The sequence below is a fragment of the Mesocricetus auratus genome, unplaced genomic scaffold, assembly GCF_017639785.1.
Source record: "Mesocricetus auratus isolate SY011 unplaced genomic scaffold, BCM_Maur_2.0 Super-Scaffold_100024, whole genome shotgun sequence".
Classification (NCBI taxonomy): Eukaryota; Metazoa; Chordata; class Mammalia; order Rodentia; family Cricetidae; genus Mesocricetus; species Mesocricetus auratus.
In genome coordinates this window covers 388799-404890 of record NW_024429205.1, presented here as the reverse complement: position 1 = coordinate 404890, position 16092 = coordinate 388799, and the positions used below count along the sequence as shown (strand labels likewise).

Below are 16092 nucleotides of genomic sequence, written 5' to 3'. Positions count from 1 at the left end.
TGTACCCACAAAGGTAAACATTGCTCATGAGTTGCATAAGCATAAAACAAATTGTACCCCATTTGCAATGTGTGACTTTTGGGGTTGAAATGAGTTCTAAGAATGAAAAATACCTAGCTGGGAATCTCTGGGTTTAGTTTTATTGTTCATTTGTGGTTTCAGTGACTATGCTGCGATTAGGCCTGAGGCAAGGCAGAAATATGGTGATGAAAGATGGAAAGAGAGACTGGGACAGACATGCTCTTCCCCCACCAGGCCCACCTCCTAATAGCCCATTTGGCTATGAACTTCTGAATGGCTAATCCACTGATGAACGCAGTGCCTGCATGATCCACTCACCTCCCAAGTCCATCAGTTGGCAGCCTTCACACACAGGCCTTTGCGGGACCTTAACAATCTCCTAAGGTGTCCCAGTCAGTAAATCAGTAAAGATGTGCTGTGTGTTGGGCTTGTTTATTCTGTGTTTCTATGGTAGAATGAGTGGAGATCTTGCTGTCTCAGAACTTGTATCTGGTGAGGAGCACTGTGTTAAGGTCCTTTCCCATGAAGACATAAGAGTAATGATATTAAGGTAAGGGAATACTAATAGATTTTATGCATGCATTTGAATGTAAAATGCCCTGCACAGCCCCACTCATGGTCCTGAGTGGGTAGGGTGTTTGGAGTTTTTCAGAGGTGGAGCCTGTCTGGAGGAAGCGGGTCACTGGGCATGGCGGGTCAAGAGCTTTTAGAGCCTGGCCTGCTTCCTCCTAGTCACCATTTTCAGACTGCAGACGCAATGTGAAGAGCCACTTCTTTTTGCCAGGCCTCTCCTGGTACGGCGGACTTTATCCTCATAAACATGAGCCAAAACACTGCTTTCTTCTCCTTAATTTGCTTCTTGTTAGTCTTTGCTCACAGCCGTGAGAAAGGTAACAACAACAACAACAACAAATTAAGAAGCCTGGGAAAGCCAGGTAGTGGTGGCGCACGCCTTTAATCCCAGCACTCAGAGGCAGAGGCAGGCGGATCTCTGTGAGTTCAGGGCTAGCCTGGTCTACAGATAAAGAAACCCTATCTCAAAACAATTTATAAAAAACCTTAGAAACAGAACAGACCCCTAACAATGTTACTACACTACTAAAGGCTTCCTGTTCTCAGCTGCCAGGGTCATGCAGATGATGAATAAGTGTAAGAATTATCAATTCCTTATTTACAAATCCACAACCTACAACACAGAGAATTTCTCTCTCTCTCTCTCTCTCTCTCTCTCTCTCTCCACACACACACACACACATACACACAGAGGCTAGAAACTGCCTGAGAAGTGATGTTGCAGTGGAGCCATTTGATTGTGGGGTTGTTTAGTTCCCTAAAGCAGGTCTTTGTCCCGGGTCTGGCTGCTGGGTATGGGGAGTAGGTGCACACAATGCTGCAGCCACACTGAAGGCAGGTGAACATCAGTGTCCACTTAGGGAGCAAGCTGAGGCTCTGTGTGCACTGTCCTCATTCTGTGACAGGCACTGCCACTCATGTTCCCCTCCAAGGGCTTTACAGTGTCAGCCTGGCAGGGCTGCCTCTCGCTAACCCTTCTCCCATAAACCTGGTTAGGCACCTCACTTCCATGAGCAAAGAAAAGGCCTGCAACAGGCAGGACGGTAATCTCTCTCGCAGGTGGAGCCTCTGTGGCCCTTACTTTTCTTGTTGCTGTGACCAACACCTGCCTAGGAGCCAAGGAGGAAGGGTATTCTGCTTAGAGTCTTGAGCTACAGCCCATCATGGTGGAGAAGCATGGCAGTGGGTGACGACTGCACACGTCTGGTAACAGAGCAGACTGAGCTTGCCTGGCTTCCTCCTTCCTCCTGATTTATTCAGTGGGATCCGTCTCGTGGGCAGCACCTCCCTGTGTGCTTTCTCCTCAGCTAAGAGTCTCTGAGAAACACCCCCAGCAGGCACTCTCTTGCTTACATCTCCTACCTAATTCCAAATCTAGTCACCTGATAGTAAAGATCATAGCCCCAGGAAGCCAGACAGTGGAGCTGCCAATTCTGCCACTAAAGCTGCAGCCATGTGAACAGCTGCAGCCATGTGAACAGCTGCAGCCATGTGAACAGCTGCAGCCATGTGAACAGCTGCAGCCATGTGAACAGCTGCAGCCATGTGAACAGCTGCAGCCATGTGAACAGCTGCAGCCATGTGAACAGCTACAGCCATGTGAACACCTGCAGCCATGTGAACAGCTGCAGCCATGTGAATAGCTACAGCCATGTGAATAGCCATGTGAACAGCTGCAGCCATGTGAACAGCTACAGCCATGTGAACAGCTGCAGCCATGTGAACAGCTACAGCCATGTGAACAGCTGCAGCCATGTGAACAGCTACAGCCATGTGAACAGCTGCCTCACAACTTGGTCTATTCAGACAGAAGCAGAAAAGTAACCCAAACAGCTACGTAAAACTCTTTTCTAAAGTTTATTTACTTACATACTTGACATTCTTTTTAGGCCTATTTTTAAAGCTCTAGCCAGGGAAAGCAAGTGTGTGAGAACGCAGTAGAGGCAGGCTTCCCTTCTCCATCTGCTCAGACTGCAGTCTGTGATGCTCCTTAACCCTCAGTTTTGGCCTGGCGGTGGTGGCACAGGCCTGGAACCCTAGCACTCAGAGGCAGAGGCAGGCAGATCTCTGAGTTTAAGGCCAGTCTGGTCTACGGAGGAAATTTCTAGGCAGCCAGGGTCTTAAAGAAAAACAAAACAAAACAAAACACTCCAGTTTCCCTTCAGGCTATGTTCCAGCAATACTGTTCTGTGGCAGAAGATCTGGGCTGTCACTACCCATGCCGTTTGTCTTAGTTAGGGTTTCTATTCCTCTGAAGAGACACCACAACCATGGCAACTCCTATAAAGGAAAACATTTAATTGGGTGGCTCACAGTTCAGAGGTTTAGTCCATCACTGTCATGGCGGGATATGGCAGTACTTAAGCAGACATGGTGCTGGAGAAGGAGCTGAGAGTTCTGTATCCTAATCCACAGGCAACAAGAGATGAACTGTGACACTGGGTGTAGCTCGATCAGAAGAGAACTCAAAGCCTACACCCAATATCCACAGTGACACTTCCTTTCCCCAACAAAGCCACACATATTGCCACTCTATGAGCTTATAGGGGCCAAATACATTCAAACTACCACACCATGTCTGATGGGACCACTTTTAAATACAAAAATACAAACGTCTACAGATGTTCCAGTCAGTCATTAAGAAAGCTTAATTAAGTCAGCCTTTATTAAACACCTTTGGGAAACAGGTATATACACACATGCACATACATATACACACACACTAGGTTGTCTGTCCTCCACATATACATACACTAAGTTGTTTACTTTCCATACATACACTAGATTGTCTACTCCCTTCACAAAGTTTCCTGTGGCCAACTCTATGTAGTCTGCCCTTGACAATCAAGAGTTATTTAACATTCTTGTTGAAGAAAACAACCAAACAGAACACTTATTTTGGAATATGCTGATGAGTGCAATGAAGAAACACATTCCTAACAAGAATGTGTTCACAAGACAAGGACATAAGAAATGCATTTTCAATTTTTGAAGTTTCCAGTGAACACAGGCTGACCTTAAACCAAGGCTCACTTCACTATCTGGCAATTTAGCCTAAAATAATCAAGCAAATGCCAAATATATATATATATATATGTATGTATACACACACATACATACATATATAAAATCAGCAAACATGAGTGAAGACAATGGCATCTTGCTGTAAATACAAAAGTGAAAACGAGGAAATAGCTCTGGGTAGCTGATGACATGGACTGGCTCAGTGAGATGTGATGTAAAAGTTTAATTCTATTAAAATTTTATACATTTGTATGTTTTTTTGTTATCAAGACAGAGTTTCTCTACATGGCTCAGCCACAACTTCGCTGGAACCTTAGATATTAAGCTAAGTGAAATAAGCCAGTCACAAAGATACACACAGTCTCATCCCACTTTAATGAGTTATCCAAGAGTCAAACTCATAGAAACAGGTAGCAGGACAATGGCTCCTGGCAGCTGGACAGGCAGGAATGGAGGAGGTGTCAAAAGGTATATCTTACTCCTGTCAGAATGACTAAAATCAAAACTCCAATGACAATTTATGCTGGAAGAGGATGTGGAGAAAGAGGAACACTCCTCCACTGCTGGTGGGAGTGCCAACTCGTACAGTCACTTTGGAAATCAGTATGGAGATTCCTCAGCAAAATGGGAATCAGTCTGCCACAAGACCCAGCAATTCCACTCTTAGGCATATACCCAAAAGATGCACATTCATACAACAAGGATGTTTGCTCCACTATGTTCATAGCAGCATTATTTTTAATAGCCAGATTCTGGACACAACCTAGATGCCCCTCAACTGAAGGGTGGATAGAGAAAATGTGGTACATTTACACAATGGAGTACTACTAAACACTAACTGAACTCCTGGAACCCAGTGATAGAGAGGGAGGAGTGATGAGCAAAGGGGTCAAGTCCGGGCTGATAAAACATACAGAAACAGCTGACCTGAACAAGGGGGAGCTCTTGGACCTCAGACTGATGCTGAGAGGCCAGCACAGGACTGATCCAGACCCCCCTGAACATGATTGTCAGTGAGGAGGCCTAGGCAATCTATGGGCCTTGGGTAGTAGATCAGTATTTATCCCTGGCATCCAAATGGACTTTGGGTGCCCATTCCACATGGAGGGATGCTCTCTCAGCCTGGACACATGGGGGAGGGCCTAGGCCCTGCCCTGGATGAAATGACAGACTCTGGAGATCCCCATGGAGGGCCTCACCCTCCCTGGAGAGTGGTGTGGGGATTGGGTGCGGGGTTTAGAGGGCTGGTGGGAGGGCGGGGGAGGAGGGGAGGGAGAGGGAGCTGGGATTGACATGTGAAGCAAGCTTGTTTCTAATTTAAATAAAAAAGATTAAAAAAATTAAAAGGAATGGTATTTCAGCGTCACTAGGTGAAGAGGCCATGGAGATTTGTTACAAGACTGTGAATGTATGTGACCCCTTAAGAATGGTTCAGATGATAAAAAAAAAAAACAGGTATATTATATTATATTATATTATATTTGTCAATGTTCTACGAAGATTTTCAGAAACTCACCAAAAGGTAGACTAATGTGTGTGTATGTGTATCAGAACTATTAAGTGATAATCAATTGTGCAGTTTTACAGTTTGGCTCACAGGAAGTGTTAGTAATTTCAGATTTTGCTTCTGGTGAAAATATTGTCTTGCTAGAGTCTGTAAGAATATCAGGAGGGTCTTACCTGGGCCGGAGTGTTTACAGTCACAGGAGGTGGTGAGGCACTGACTTTTGGCTCACTGGGGGACGCTGCTGAGCCCTGAGACTCCTGGCTTGCTGGCTGGTCTGGAGACAAAGCATCACTGCTATCTTCATCAAATGAGAACTCCCCATGAGTGTGCGGATATTCTTCCTTCACCACACCTGCAGAGAGAACCATGGTTAACAAAGGCCGTGGAACCCTACGGCTGACCAAGAAAGGGGAGTTTTAGGAGCTGGCTTAAAGCTGGGCTCTTCCCAGAGAGAGCTTCACTACTACAGAAACGGAGGCTCTTCCAGCAGGAGCCACACTGCTGTCTGTCATGTACTCCTTGGGTTTGATGTTCTTCTAGTCACATCAAGCCTTGTGTCCAGCTCCCAGCTGTAGGAAGGGCAGGAGACAGGAATGCTTTCTTGTTACTTTGTTCTTGTGGAGCAGGGGATGGAGCCAGGACTCTGTATAAGCTGACCAGGAGGCCAGAGAATGAGCACTGCTCTGCAGACTGGCCCAGAGGGGAGGGAGTCTCAATGACACAGGAGCATACCACAGAAGAGGGCAATCTGGGATGTAAGCAGCAGGAGTGCACCTGCTCACAGAGTCATTTTTAAGAGATGCATGCAACCCAAATGTTAACATGGGGAAGCAAAGGAGAAAGCAAGAAGTGAGAGTGCCGAGGGGTCTACACGCCTGTCTCTCCATCCCACGGGACAGCACCCTACACTCACATCTTACCTTGGGGCTGTCTTCCCAAACGATGGGAATCAGAGTTGACTCTGTTTTAGAAGTTTGTGACTACAAACTAACTAAGCTTTAAACTCACACTAACTCAGAGTGTGAAGTTCTTGGGACTATGAGAGCTGTACTAGCTAGTTCTTCAGTTAGTATAAAAACAAAAACAAAAATCCCTCCAAAACAAAACCCAAACAAACAAAAACAAAACTGTGCTGAATAAGTATCATTCCTTATTTGTTTCCCTTAGAAAACTATGCCAGAAACAAAAACCTCAACAGTAACACAGGAAGGCCTCAGTGTGTGAGAATGTGCTGCGCACACGTAGGCCTGGGTTCAAGCGCCAAGGACAGAATGAGCAACACAAGCCCAGTGTAAGAGCAGGGGAAGCGGACAGACGCTACTTCTCTACAAGAGTGCGGTGAACCCATGGGCCGTACCCCTTGCTTGTGAAGCTTATTATCTTTCTAGGCAGACATAATGAAGTCTTAACAGTATTAAGCAGTAGAAATGGAATGGTACAATACAGTAATTTATCTTAGAAAATGTGATGATGACATCAGAAGTCACTGGCATGAAATGGAAATCCATGCTAACTGGAAGCAGAGGCTATTTTCTTACCTATAACAAAACAATTGCAACAAGACAGATGTTTATCAGTTTCTACTTAACTAAGAAAATGATGCCCTAGCTTGATCCTAACATTTTAATCAAATCATTTTATTTAAAACTGGCATGGAAGACAGAAACTGTTACTCTTACCTATAATTGCTTCCTTGACACTGGAGTCTACAGGAAGGATGTTCTTTTCCACCAGCTCCATGGGACCAGGCCTTTGTGCAATCTTCTCGTTCAGGTCATCTGCCAGTCGAGCTCTCTTCAGCTTCATCTGTGTGGCCTGCAGAGACGGCTCTGCAAACGTTTCTGGAAGATGAAGCACAGCTTTAATCATGGCACCTATCAGGGCAAGTAACTGAACTAAACTACTTGAAGAAGGTTAAACTCTGGAAGGAGAGAGTGACTGCTGAGAAAGCGGGGTAGATTTTGTTTCTTTGAGTGGGGCAGCTACCTGTCTATGCAATATGAAGGTCCCAGGGTTGCATGATCATGAACTGAAGCTGGAAATGGGAACTGCCACCATCTGCTTATAGGAGGTCAGGTTTGTGTAGAACACATTTACTAGGTACCAGGGAGACACAGCATGAAGACACATGTGGCCCAGAGCTCTAGAAGTGGATGGTCCTCATTTGGCTTCCCTGGAAAGACAGTTCCTCAAAAGGGAGGCACTGAATCTTAGAAGTTTCTTTACTTTCTTCGGTGGGAAGAGCTATGATTAATATTCTTGGGTTGATTGTATCTTAGGTCAGTTATAATTAAGAATTTGAGCTTATTTAGGAACAGAAAACCTCATTTTGCACAGAGATTATGGTACACAGAACCACCAGCTCATATCCTTAAAATGACATAGTTGCTACCACAGACATGAAGCTGCTGTAGTTCTCCCAATGCCTCTGCTTCATCCTGTCAGTTGTCACTTGGGATAAGCCATTGACATCTCCTCCCATTGTCTTGAGCTATGTTTTGCTGGTTTAAAAATAAGTGGTATACTATCACCCCAATTCTGAGTTGATTCTGAGCTCTGAGATGAAGTACCCAGAGCTGTACAGAACACTGTGTGTAGGGAGAATAGGACCAGTCAGCCAGTTACACTGATTGCTTTCAATGCTTCTATGAATCTCAAAGAAGGCGAGCCTTCAGTCTTTCTCCCTTCTCCCATTAACACCACGTAAGTGACAGCAGCAGTACATCTGCAAGGAAAGTCTTCCCAAAGTAGAAAGCAGAGCCTGGTTGGTGTGCTTCTGTCTGTCTTGCTTCCTCCTTAACTCCATGAAGCCAAGGCTCATTTTTACTGTTGAATATTGGAAGACAATTTAGACTCTAACCTACTAAATACCCACTTCAATTAAATTAGGTTAATGTCAAAATATGGTTTTAAGGCAATTAAAAAATTAAAGATGATGTATTTTCAATTTGAGAATGCATGTTTAACATATGTTCTTATATTTAAAAATATGTACGAATGTTTTGCTTACATGTGTATATGTGTACCATGTATGTGCGTGGGTGTCCATGAAGGCTACAAGAAGGCATCAGATCCCTTGGAGCTTGAGTTACAGGAGGTTGTGAGTTGCCTGACATGGGCATTCCAACTGAACAGCGTGCTCTACAAGAGCAATACAACATCTTGCCGAGCCATCTCATCTCCTTGGCCTTTCTTTCTTTCTTCCTTTCTTTTTTTTTTTAAATAAAATAAAAAAGGGTACATGTATTTCTTTTTATTTTAATTATATTAATGACAGCTTCTAGAGTCAGAAGCAAATATAAACAGCACAGTATACACAAGCACACACATTGTTTTTTTGCTGTGTTATTTAGTGGAGGGCTTAGTGAAGTCAATGGTTCCTGAGATCTGTAGTGCTCTATCCTAACCCTGAATCTCTGGTAAGGTTTTCAGTTCAGGGAACTAACACAACCCATGATAGAGAAAGGTACACATCTCCCATCTCCCACATGGGACCAAGAAGGACACATATAGGAGAACACACTCTTCAGGTCTGCAGAAGCCAGTGCGGTGCTTGGAACTTCTTCAGAGCATATTCTAATGCAGTTATCAGCCTGTGTTCTTTCTCAGTCAGAGCTGTATGATTGTCCTCTGTTTGTCTGCCCCTGAAGCACATGATGCAGGAAGACAGGTAGCTTTACCTTGCTCACTGTTGGGCCCTTGGTGCCTAGCATCAGGCAGTGAATGCAGCCTTCTGAGGAGCGGCACCCTTGACTGCATGTGAAGATCATCCTAACCCTGTCACTAGGCTCTTTCTGCCCCACCACTGTCTGTAAATGTCTGTGGTGTCTCCAGACTCTTCTTAAAGCTTGACACACTTGAGACTGCTCAAAAGGTCAAGCTCCTAGTCTTCCTCAGTTACAGAGGCGGGTGATAGGAGAATTGAAACTCTGAACATTTCTGATGGAGAAGCTGATCTTCAAGATGACTTTCTTAGAGAGAAAAATAGCCATGTGAGCCTGTATTCTGTAGGAATTTCAGAATTATTTTGCCTCCAAAGGCTAAGACTATACCACTCAGAGGTCAGGTCAAGACCACTATAGGTCAGCAGTGACAAAGAGGAGTAGTGACATATGTGGGCATCGTTTCGGATAAATATCAATGAGATTTAAGCTGTCAAAAAATCTGGAGCTAGATGTGTGACTATTGTGTGCACTGACTTAATGATACATCTCTCTCTCTCATGACAGAGAAGTCTTATGAACCAAAAATGTCCTTCCAGGACAGTACAAGTGAAACTTAGGAATCAGCTGGTAGAAAAGCCAGCTCATCAAGTGACTGTTCCCCAGGTGTCAAGTTTTGAGTCTTTATGGTGTTATCCAGTTTGGAGGATGTCAGCCCATGGGGGAAAAAAGATATTAAAATAGGAATAAATGGAAATGGCAGACACCTCACTTTTCTTCTTACAGAAATGAAGTCAAGTCAGCAGAAATACACCCCTTACCTTCTAAAATATGCATCCTGACCAGTTCAGAGCGGTCGGGGCGACTCCTGATCTTGTGCTTCAGAAAGTTTTCAGTCTTTAAAGAAAAAAAAGTATTGTTTATGACTTATTGTAGTATTATATTTTCTCCAAAAATCAATACTATGTCCTTTTTGTTGTATCTTTGAGAGAGTAACTAGACATCAGTGCCTAGGGGAACTATCACGAGCACACAGTCTCAACAGTGTAGCCTGCAGTCTCATCCATGGGTCGATGTGCATCAACGTGAAACTGAGAAAAGCTCAATTTCTTAAGATGAGCTTTGAATAAACATAATATTTAATTCCTTTATTTAAAACAAATATTGTAGAAGAGGAGAAATTTATACAGATACTAAAATTCTTAAAAATAATATATATTATTTAAGTTCATAGTCTTCACACAATCTCTAAAACTGTACTCAACACTCAAGAAATAGGTCTAGGAGCTGATAATTGCGTTCTGGGGAATTTTTATATTTTTATTTTCATACTGGTTAACAGAATTCCTTTCCCTCAGGCAAAACAGAAAGTATGTGCATCATGGCACTGAGCTCCCATGTGACATGTGGCCACAAAAGAACCATTTTCAAGAACTCAGATGAGCCGGGCAGTGGTAGCTCATGCTTGTAATCCCAGAGCTTGGATCTCTGTGAGTTCTAGGCTAGCCTGGTCTACAGTAAGTTCCAGGATTGCTAGGGCTGTTACACAGAGAAACCTTGTCTTGAAAAACCAAAACGAAACAACAACAAAAAAAAAAAAAAAAGAAAGAAAGAAAAGAAAAAGAACACAGTTGAGTGTAGCATGTTCTGTATTTAGCTGTGTTCTCAATCCTTAGGCATATGAACAGTGACACAGACTCAGGGAAATTGGCCAATGACCTTCAGAAGCACTTGACTTCCTTGTCCCTCTGCAGGGCTAACAAACAGCAGAGGCTCTTGCCCAGTCTGTCGTTCAACTCTGGTCTTGCCCTAGCCTGCTGTCCTATGAAACCCAGGACCACCAGCCCAGATGTGATGGGCTGGGCCCTCCTACATCAGTCAAGTAAATGCCCTATAGGCTTGCATCTCAGTTGATGCCTCTTCTCAGATGATTCTAGCTTGTGTCAAGTTAATAAGAAGCTAGTCAGCACAAGCCTGAAAACAAAGTAACTAGTTAATTTTATTTTGTTTCTTATTTTATGGGTATGTGTGGGAGTAATGCATACACATGTGTGTATATGTGTGAGCATGTCCATGTAGAGTGGGGGTGATAATGCATGTATATGTGATATAGAATGTGGGGTACCACATATCTTGAGATAATATATATGTTCTGCATCAATATATTTAAGAGTTCTGGTGCTTGGGATACAGCAGAGAAATAAAGATTTTTTTAAAAAAGTGAAATTACTTACTCTGGCTCGTTCCAGGCTTTTTATCTGCTCATGGAATGCTGCCGGACTCTTCAAAGCTGTTAGGAAGAAAACAAACAGTTTCTCTAGCATAAAACAGGAGCTCACATCTTAGCTCACCACTCTGCTAACCCCAACAGTATGCATCTGTGCTGATTTATTCACAGTTCCTTTATGAGACTCCTCTAAATAAGAAGACTTCAATGTTGTCCAACTGAAATTATATACATCACTAGTAAAACAAGTGGACATTTCAAACAGAGCCGATGTGTAATGACTGTGTAAGTGCCAGGCTAGACCATTCCAAGGCCCAGGGACTTCCACAGGCCTTTAAGGTTCTAGGTGCCCATATATGCTGCTAGACAAAGCCCATTTGGCCCTGGAACTTGAACATGGGGACACACAACACTCATTTATGCAGAACTCACAACCAGCTTGGCTCTGTGGTAAAGCACAGTTAAGACTTCTTTTGGTCTCCCTAATAAACCTGCAAAATGGGTATGAACCCCAGTATACGAAGTATAGCTAAATGTTGGTCAAGTGGGTTTTAAATCTAGTATTCTCAATTTAAAGGATCATGCTCTTTGTACCACACCATAGTGCAACACACACAAGATGACTCTTCGTTAGTCATCAGCATTCTATTGTAGAATCTCAGCACGAGCGGAAGTGGTATTTGCATTTCAGTATGCCACCTTTGGAGACTCTAGATTTGTGTCCATCCATTATTGCCTTGGAATAGTAGCATGTAAGAACCACGGACATAGGTCAGTAAGGGCAGGTTGTCTTGAGCATAATCTTCTCGTTTGGTTCTTAAGACACCTCTTGGGAGCCCACCTCTCCACACCAGCCAGGGCTGACCTAGCAGTGGTACCTTTTGATTAACTGACTAGGGGAGGACTATGGCAGCGGAGATACCTAGCAGATTATCAAGGTGACTTCGGGCTACCCCAGCTGGATTTAAGATATTTAGATGACAGACAATAAGTAGTTTATAAAAGCTTCACTGATGAAAAACAATCTGCTAAAAAGCAAACAAAATACATTCCTCTATCTTCAGTAACTAATAAATGATTTCTGGACTAGCAATGAGTTATAGGACTGGGAAACACATGTTTGTTCTGTAATTTCTAGTGTTTTAAAGTGGAATAAATTAACTCTTAGAAAAGTTAATTTCTAAACAAAGTCCAGATAAACAATCCTATAGAAAACAACCATTCCTTCCTCTAAAATCCCCAAAGCTGGTGGTTAAAGGTAAAGGAAACAGTTTAGATACGTATCCTAAAATGAACTCTTACAAATCTCTTGAAGGAAACAAGTGTATTCAGGCCAGAAAGCCCAAACTAACTGTAGATAGCATTCTGTCAGTTGCAAACCTGAGATGCATGTAATTAAGTAGATCATAGCCCAGCACCACAGGACAATGACCTTGAGTTAAATTCTGGTAGAAGGTCATGAGTTATTGGTATCACATTACTCTTACAGGTCTAACCTCAAATGTACCAGAAGAGTTACCAGTTCAACCACTTTAAGGTTCAAACAGACATTAAAGCTCGCAGTAAGAACTTCATATTGGGGGCTGGAGAGATGGCTCAGAGGTACAGATGGCTGCTCTTCCAGAGGTCCTGAGTTCAATTCCAGCAACCACAGGGTGGCTCACAGCCATCTGTAATGGGATCTGATGCCCTCTTCTGTCATGCCACAGTAGAGCACATAGAGTAGATGCAAGCAGAGCACTCGTATACATAAACCACATAAATAAATCTTAAAAAGAAAAGAGAACTACAGGGTCGGTCTTAAAGGCATTCTTCATTAGTGTAAAATTCAAGCCCATTGTTAAGCTGCATCTGTTTCTAAGATGTACTAAGGGTTCTCCTAGCTGGGCCATGCTGACACCGGGCTGTCTTGATGAGCCCTCATGGAATGGAAGGAGGTAAGCCTCCCTCAGGAGTGCCATCATTCCCCACACACCAGAGACAACAGTGAGCTGGGCTTACGTGGCATGATGCCCTGGTCCACTAGCTGTTCTCGTGTCCTCCTTTGTTGCAGCCTCAGTTGGAGCACTGTGGAAAGGAAAGAGTTTGAGTTTATCAGCAGCTGTAACCCCCATTCCCCAAATTCCAAAGGGGACACTGTTATCCTTTATTAAACACCCACTGCAATATCCAACAAGACAGAAGTCAGTTGGAAAGCTGAGTGTGGGCCATGTCTGTAAACCCAGCTCTCAAGGGGTGAGGCAACAGGGCCACTGAAGGTTGCATAGTGAGTTCCAGGACATCCTAAACTACCTGTAGGGTGAGGTCTTGTCTTAAGGAGGGAGGAGAGAAGACAGTACTTGGCACTAAGGTGGGAAAGAAAATTATTTTGTGAATCTGCTTGATGATTTCTGAATTTACTCAGTAATTTTTTGTTTAGTTAATTTAAATCTATGATGAATGCTAAGCATTACCTATTTAAATACTTCACAAAGTACTCAAGCAAACTGATAGTTAGCTTATACTTTATGATTTGTTCAAAGGAAATCTCATTTGGAGCATAATATGAGATTCCTTGACATTTTTCTGTTAATGGTAACAATTTACTTTAAGAAAAGACTGGCTTGTTTGGAAGGACTTCTCCACCAGGAAAGAATATAAAAGAAACAGCTTTAGTGATACTTGAATGCAAATAAATTAGGCCAGAGAGAAACTTCTAAGTCATGAGTTTAATGGTCTTTGCATAAATAAACACTGAGTCTCACCCTCCAAGTCCTGAGAAAGCTATAATCAGCTGGTATCACTGTTTAATACAGTGAGAATTGGTAGAAACAAGGCCCACATTAGGGAATGTGGACATTCAGCTTGCCAAATAAAAATTAACTTATCTCCCCTGATTTTTCAAGGAGATTCTTTTTATAGAATCGCTAGATATTCAATTTAGAAAACAAGTCTATTTTAAAAAGAACATAGCAAGTAAAACAGAAACCCTTTTTCCTTGTTATTTTAGGTTGTTTTGCTTTTATTTTCAAATTATGGTTGGGATGACTAAGGGTCTGCATAAAAGTTACCAACATGCTAATATGCATGTTTCTTCATGGCAGGGAGAGAAGCCGGCTGAACAGAGGCTTAGAATGCAGCACACTGGTGTTTCACATTTGCAGGAGACCCTGGGTGCCTCAGGGACCTGTCCTGACAGTACTGGCCCTGTGCGGACTACAGAGCAGAGTCCTGCCTTAGGTTGCACAAAGAGCCCTGAAAGGCTCCATGACTCTCATGAACACCTTCTTTTGAGTACTGAACACAGAAATGTGATGGGGTTGTTTTTGGGTCACAGAGTTTCACTGATAGCATTTAGAGCTGAAATGGTTGATATAAAACTGTCACAAGCAGCAAAGGTCAAGTAAAAGCAACTTAATCAGCATGCAAACTTCAGACATTAGCATTTTTCAGGAACATTGAGGCTAACCCTGGGTAGTACTTAAGGTGGTCACAGCAGGGAGAATCCCAAAGAAAGGAATGAGAGGATAGAATGTCAAGGTGTCACTCCAGCTCAGAGGGTCCATGTCAGGGAGAAGCTCCAGCAGTAAGCAGTGTCTTTCCCTTCTCCCCAGAGATCCTCAAAGAAAGGTCACAGAAACAACAATGGTCCCATAAAAAAAAAAAAAAAACAAACCAAACCCCAAACACAGTATGTAGTTATGAGACACGCTTTGAACACTGCACTTTCTACATATTTTCATCAGGACATACATTAGCATCACTCCTTCAGCAAGCCAAGAGGCACGGGCAAGTTTGTGCTTCTCAGAGGCTCTTCTGATTGGATACTGGGTGCTGCAGGGACCCACCAGCACAGGAGGGCAGCCCTGAGTTATTCAAGACTGAAATCACTCATGCTAACATGCGCAGTGTATCTGCTGCTGTGAGGCTAGCACACAGAATGGACACATGCCATCTGATGCATTCCTTGGGCCAACACTCCTGCTGCAAATGCACAGGCTTCCACAGTATCTCTGTCCTCCACTCTGAGGACAGCAACTGGGTGTCCAACAATTCCAATCAAATCTCACCCTATATACTCAGAGTAAAATATGACTCTCTGGACTCTCCCAATTTCAAAAACTAGTCACTAGTCTAGGCTATTCATACTACAGCATCCTCCTCAGACTTGAGTATTTGCCTGACTGTCCCATACAATGTAGGAAGAGACATTATTTATGACTGCTGTTTTACTATGAAGGACACAATTCAGAAACAGATCAATGGAAGAAATGCACAGGGAGGGGTCCTCTGCTGGGCTTCTATCCTTTCTCTGACTCCATCTGTGCCTTTCTGGAACTAAGGATACCCAGAAGCCATATAGGGACCCCATCTGCCTATCATCTAGCATACCCCAGATGTTCTCATCACTGGCAACACTGAGCAGCCTGTGTGTCAGGAACCGAGGACTAAGATCAAGGCTCACAGATGCTTACTCGCCCCCTCCTTCTGCCACCTAGGAAGCCATTTTAGGAGCCATGAGCCAGGAAGCAGACGCAGAGGGCAGGTATACATTTCTCATACCACCAAGAAGAGGCACCAACCACCAAATGTTAAAACAAAAACACACACAAGTCCTGTGTTTTTATCCAGCTTCCTATATGGCTAAAATAAGCAACCTCCTGCATAACCTAGGTCATTTTTCCTGAAGGGAGTGGAATGATTTAGCCAATGCTCTCAAAATTCCTCGTATAGCGTTCCCAAAGTAAGAACATGCACAGCACCTCTGTTGTATGGGACTGCTGGAGGAGCACTAGCTAACTGCTAATGGGACAGCCATTTTGAAGCAGAGACATTAGAAAGGGCATGACTGGAGAGGAGGCAGACTTAGAAGTACTGAGCTTTGTTATGTCTGCTGTTTGCCCATCTCTTCCACCCTCTGCCTGTGCCCAGAGGTGGACAGTATGGGGCATACAGTATCTAATACACAGACTCAGGTAGAGAGAGGGTATAGATCAGTTGTAGGGCTTGGTGAACCCTGGGTGTCGAGAGTGGGAAACAGAGATGTCCCAGTACATTGCAAACCTTGGTGAATTTTAAAATACAACTATGGCATTTGC

At 43.5% G+C, this 16092-nt stretch overlaps 1 protein-coding gene across 5 annotated transcripts in view; it reads right to left on the bottom strand.

Annotated features, from left to right (window-relative positions):
* Mrtfb (myocardin related transcription factor B) overlaps positions 1-16092 on the bottom strand; it is a 156550-nt gene that overhangs the window by 32603 nt on the left and 107855 nt on the right. For all 5 annotated transcript variants that reach the window (XM_040730947.1, XM_040730943.1, XM_040730945.1 and 2 more), the window contains 5 exons: positions 13016-13081; positions 11022-11077; positions 9609-9684; positions 6805-6966; positions 5299-5477 (listed from right to left, as the gene is read on the bottom strand). In XM_040730947.1, coding sequence (XP_040586881.1) covers positions 5299-5477; positions 6805-6966; positions 9609-9684; positions 11022-11077; positions 13016-13081 — 539 coding nt within the window. The remainder of the gene's footprint in view (positions 1-5298; positions 5478-6804; positions 6967-9608; positions 9685-11021; positions 11078-13015; positions 13082-16092) is intronic.